Genomic DNA, 5688 nt, shown 5'->3' with positions numbered 1-5688 from the left:
CCAGCAGCGAGAGCACGCCGGTGTACGCGCCCGTGAGCAGGTTGGACACGGCCAGCAGGCCCAGCAGCAGCTTGGACGGGGGCAGGGAGGCGCCCGACGCGAATGTCGCCACGATGACCAGCAGGTTGGCCAGCAGGGCCACCAGGAAGATGAACCACACGGTGAGGCGGATCATCCAGCTACCCAGCAGGAACTCACAGGGCTTGAAGGCGCCTGAGCCGGGGAAGGAGGGACGGAGGGACCCTGAGCAGGGCTGGGTGCCCCCCGCCTGGGGACGCGTGAGCCGGACGCTCCCGGCCGCCTGCCCGCACCATCCCTCTGCTGTTTGCTGTTTGGATTTTGGAGACAGGACCTTGGCCTGTAGCCCAGACCGGCCTTGAGCTGGCAGGGAGCTTCTCGACTCAGCTTCCTGAGGGCAGGGAAGGCACAGGCCTGCGCCTCCTGCCCCCTGACACCAGGGTTCCAAGATACACCCTGATGCTCATCTTCCCGCGGCATCGTGCCAACAGGGCATCTGCTCGCAGCCCACCATTCAACCCGGAGTTACTCTTTTCCACCTAAAATTACAGACCCGGCTTCTCTGGAATATGGGGCAGTGTGCAGCACCTGTCACCACGGCCCAAGCTGCTTACTAACTCTCCCAAGACTACTGCGCTCAGGGAAGCAAAGTAGAAAGAAAGGAAAGGCTGCATTGAAAACAGCAAAATAACAAAAATCTTTAAAAATCATTACATGTAAATCTTAGGGTCAAAGGGCTGTCGTGGTGCACACCGGTAATCCCAGCACTGGGGAGGCTGAGGCAGGAGGATCACTGCGAGTTTGAGGCCAGCCTAAACTACACAGCAAGACTCTGTCTAAAGAACCCCAAACAAAAGCGAGCATTCCGGAAAGCGCCCCTTCCACCCCACCAGCGGCACGGACTGGGCCTGGGGTCCCGCCCTACAGTCCACTATGAGAGCGGTCACGGTCAGGGCTGGCCCCGCGTACCTGTGGCCGGCGCACAGTGCATGATGACCTGGCTGCGCTCCCGCTCTGCGCCGCCTGTCAAGTTGTTCCCGGCGTCAGCGCCTGTAGAGACACGAGCCACGTGGGCGCGGGCGGAAGGACACATCCCCGCCGCTTTCCCCTTCAGGGGCCAGCGCAGCCCGCTCCGCCCCCAGCGCTTGCCTTGCTCCTTGCCCGCAGGGGCCTGCATGCGGTCACCGTCTGCGCTCAGACTGGCGAAGGACTCACAGCCCCAGAAGGCGCAGCACTGATACGCATAGGGCACCGACAGGGACCTGGGGAGGAGCGGAGGGACAACGCGACTTGCACAGGAGTACTTCGCTCCTGCAACACCCGGGCTGGCGTCAGGCTGCCTCCCTGTCCTCCCCACGCAGAAAAGCTCCCAAGGAGGTCACAGAGACAGACAAGATGCTTCCGTCCTGCTCTTAGAATCTGGCCACCCCGGCCTTATGTAGGATTTCCTGACGGTACCGAAACTGAACGGAAGAACTGTGACGCTCAGTTTATCACAGGAACTGGGAGCTTTGTTTAAAATCAATATCTCACCTGGGCGTGGGGGCGCACCCCTGTAATTCCAGCACTTAGGAAGCTGAGGCAGGAGGATCGCTGTGAGTTTGAGACCAGCCTGGGCTACATAATGAGTTCCAGGTCAGTCTCAACTACCTAGTGAGACCCTGTCTCAACCCCCCGCAATAAATAAACAAAATTAAAAAATAAAATCACCGTTGACTGCCACGGAAGTGTCTTTGTTCAGATCGATGCATTTACTTTTCTTTCCTACAACGATAGTCTCAAGGTTTTCTCTACCATACTTGGTGACGTCTATCTATAACCTGAAGTCTCTAGGAAGCATTATAGCTTTATAGCACTATATCTTTTTATATTTTTAAACAGGATCTTGCTATGCAGTTCAGGCTGCCCTTGAACTCTGTAACCCAAGCTGGCCTGAAACTCGTGGCGATCCTCCTGCCTCAGCCTCTCAAGTGCTGAGATTACAGGTGTGCACCACCAAGCCTGGCTTAGCACTGCTATCTGTTTTCTGTAGGTTCACAGGTATGTGGCTTTAGGCATCGTGTTGCTAATGACAAGTTCACTATTTAATAAACTTCTGATGGTCAGTTCCCTGATTTCTTTGACAGCACCAAGGGCTTTCCATCCTCCACAACTGCAGAGTGACGCTCATGTTCTATTTTTCACCAAATTTGCAAGGACAGAGGAAGAAAATATTCTTAAATTATAACCTACCAGAAAAATCTGGCACCGCAGCAAAAAACCCAGGACACACTGTAATTTTAGAAACTACCATCATTTTAACCAACCAACAAACAGAAAAGGTCAAACAAGCAGAAACGCACCTGAGATTCACAAAGTCTTTTGCCGACAGGGCCCCCTTCAGTTCCAAGTTGCCCACCAGTTTCAGCTGGTTGAGCCCGTTGAGGCCTTCAGTGGGAAAGGAAGTTAGGGCGTTGAAGCTCACATCTCTGAAATGTGAAGGAGGCGTCCAGTTAGCTCCCCAGACGAGCCCATGAGGACATCTGTGCACACAGAGACAGCATCAGATCCCCAAGACCCGTCCCGCGCTGACAAGTAGGTCCAGCTCTGAGTCCTGCCATCTGTTACCACAGCAATGAACCTCCCACGGACGTAGGAGAACCAAACAGAACACGCTCCAGGTCGGCAGCGCTGTGTGCTAGGCCTGCCCACTTACAGGTTGGTGATGGCTCCAAGCTTCGCAAAGGCACTGCTGTGGATTTCATGGATCCGGTTTCTACTCAGATCCCTGCAAGTGTTAAGAGTAGTGCGTTATCTTCCTGCAGAAACCCTCCAAACCCAGCGTCACAGAGGCTGCGGCTGGAACCCCAGGCGGTAACGCAAGGCCCTCACTACCGAGCCTCAAGTCTCTCTCCCTCTGCTCCCGAGCAGTACCTGCAGCTACCTCGGAAGAGTGGCACATCTTTTCCACTGTGTCATCTGCTACCCATTCAAAAATATAAGTGGCACCATGTAACCTTTGGTCCCCTGAGCTAGGGAGGACCGGACCTGCTCAGCAAAAGGCAGAAAAGGAAAACAGGTTTCCCATTATGTGCCTCTCAAAGGTCAGTGATAAGGCCGCGAGTGAGAAAAACAATCATTAAGCAAACCAGTGAATTCCAGGAGCCCAGCACCATCCTCGCCCAGGTAGGCAGAGGAACACAGAGCCTAGGGCGGCTTGCAGCGGCCCAGGGAGCCGTGGGCAACGCCACGCGCTGGCGGAGAGCCGGCCTGAAGGGCCGCTTGGACCCTGCTGTGACTCATCTCACGGGTGATGGGGGGCCTGACACACTCGGGTGCAAATCCAAGAGAGACCGCTTTGGATCGTGACCTGTGATCTACAAAGGAGGGTGGTTAGCAGCCGGGGTGCTCCCAGGTAACCCTAACTAAACCCCTAAGCGTAATGCTAAACCTAACCGTAACCCAACCCCGACCTCAACTATAAACCATAACCCTGGCCTCAATGAACCCTAACCCTCATCCGAACCTCACCCGAGCCCCTAACCCAAACCGAGATCCAGACAGCTGTCAACCAAGCATTTGCAGCCTGATGTAACTTCACTTTTCTTGCCTCCCGGCCCGTGGCCCTCCCGCGTGGGGGTCCACATTGGCCCACGCCAGGCAGGTGCCCTGCGCTGAGCTGTGCCCTGCTGTGGGTGCTTCACAGGGAACCCGCAAGTTCCAACACGCGTAACTTTACTTGACTGAAATTTTCTAACCTTTCTCCTACTACAGAAGCCCGTTCATTCAGCGCCCGTGAGGGACACATCCTGTCGGTCCCCTCCAGTGGTCCCCAGTGTCCCAGGTGGGTGCCTGGGTCAGCAGAGCTCCAGCTGGGCCCACTCTGCTGGGATGGGGCGGAGCCGGAAGATCGATCTGTGTGACACACGCACACACACGCACACACACACACACACATGCACACGCACACTGCTAACGGCAGCTGCTACCATGAGCCACGGGATGTGGGGCCTGAGGCTGGATGCACGATTTTCTTCTTAATAATCTCGGGCAACTTACAGAATCCGCAGAGACACCAGGCCTCGGAAAGTGCCTTCTTTTATTTGGGAGATTTGATTACGCTGCAATGAACTAAAGAAGAAGGACGGGAGAGGGAGAGTGAGGAGGGTGGAGGGACAGAGTCGTTTTCAACTCCATCGGGCTTTTTCTAAGTGGAAAACTGGCCCAAGGGAAAAATCTCCATTTCCTCTGGGCAGGGTGTGACTCCACTCCTAACCTCTTCAGAGCCTCCTGGGTGTGAGGAGAGGAAGAGGCAGCAGGGAAAGGGCCCAAGACCACGCGGCCGAGGGAGGAGGGTGGCCAGGAGCTCGAGGCCACCCTGGGCTACACTGTGAGACCCAGGGAATTCACACAGCACTGTCGTGTCCCAGGTGACCGCCACCCGCGCGCCTCACATTGGGTCCCCTCGACGGCCAGGAGCGATTTTCTGCTTTGCGTTACCTCTGCAGCCTCCCCGACGGTGGCAGCGGCAGAGGCCCGAGGGACAAAGGTGCCAGGTAAACGCCGGCACACGGAGGCGTCTGAACGGCTGACTCTGCTCACAGGAAGCCCTGCTCTTCAGAATTCCTACTTCCTGAACTCAAAACCACCCACCAGAACAGAAGAGGACAGTGCAGAACACACCTCAGCGAGAAGAGTGAGCCGAGGACCGACTTACATTTCCTCCAGGGCACGGCAGCCATCAAAATTCGGAAGATCTCTTATACTGTTGTAAGACAGATCCCTGAAAACATTGAAAATGAACATGTTAATGTCACGTTATCAGAAAACTTTCGTTTTCTTTTCTCTTATTTTCTTTTCTTGAGACAGAGTCTTGCTGGTCAGGTCAGGCTGGCCTTGAATTCACTGTGCAGCCAGGCTGGCCTCAAAGTCAAGATGATCCTCCTGCCTCAGCCTCCCGAGGGCTAGAATGACAGGTATACGCCACCATACCCGGCTTGCTTACATCTTTTGAAACGCTCACTGTAAAATCAATACCAAAATAATTACCACCTGAGCTCGCTGCAGTTTGCCCTCCAAAGTGGTCCCCCTGCAAAGGCCTGAGACTCACTTCCCACTTAGTTACTTCCTCAGTTAATCGATGACTCCTCCCACGTCTTCCACGGGACACGTATTAACAACTGAGTCACCTGTTTTGCTAATGCCTTTCATTATTTACCTCAAACACCTATGCCACCTTAAAGGGTTTTAAACAGCGACATTCTATCCTTAGTTCACTCTGGCTCAAGAATGCTTTCTGCTCAGGAGGCTGAGGCAGGAGGACTGCTGTGAGTTCGAGGCCAGCCTGTGTTCCACAGCGAGACCCTGTCTCAAAACCCAGAAACAAGGGCTGGGGATTCAGCTCACTGGTGCTGGCGCCTGCTGGGCAGGCACAGGGTGCAGCGCTCAATCCCCGGTTCGGAAAGAAAAAAAAAGGAAGTAAAAAGAGCAAGCAAAGTAGCTTTAGGGTCTGCTTCGGTTATGAGGAGAAGCTGGGAATCCAGGCAGAGCCAGCGCAGGACGAGAAAAAAGACAACCACCTCTCTTGGTCCGAGTCGCAGACACGGATAAACTGCACGCACAGCGCCTGATGACCTCCGAGGGGCACGGAGGGCAGGGGCGGGGCCGGGCCACTTACAGCGTCCGGAGCGC

At 55.1% G+C, this 5688-nt stretch overlaps 1 protein-coding gene across 1 annotated transcript in view; it reads right to left on the bottom strand.

Moving 5' to 3' along the window:
• The window catches only part of Lgr4 (leucine rich repeat containing G protein-coupled receptor 4), a 25323-nt gene that overhangs the window by 1444 nt on the left and 18191 nt on the right, over positions 1–5688 (bottom strand). Inside the window, 8 exon segments of the mRNA XM_033764767.1 lie at positions 6–213; positions 988–1068; positions 1168–1280; positions 2361–2486; positions 2714–2785; positions 4057–4128; positions 4715–4780; positions 5675–5686. Coding sequence (XP_033620658.1) covers positions 6–213; positions 988–1068; positions 1168–1280; positions 2361–2486; positions 2714–2785; positions 4057–4128; positions 4715–4780; positions 5675–5686 — 750 coding nt within the window.

The sequence above is a fragment of the Fukomys damarensis genome, unplaced genomic scaffold, assembly GCF_012274545.1.
Source record: "Fukomys damarensis isolate Sample0158 unplaced genomic scaffold, DMR_v1.0_HiC HiC_scaffold_16, whole genome shotgun sequence".
In the NCBI taxonomy this organism is placed as follows: domain Eukaryota; kingdom Metazoa; phylum Chordata; class Mammalia; order Rodentia; family Bathyergidae; genus Fukomys; species Fukomys damarensis.
Note: the sequence above shows the minus strand (reverse complement) of the source record. Positions and strands in the feature narration are given on the sequence as shown.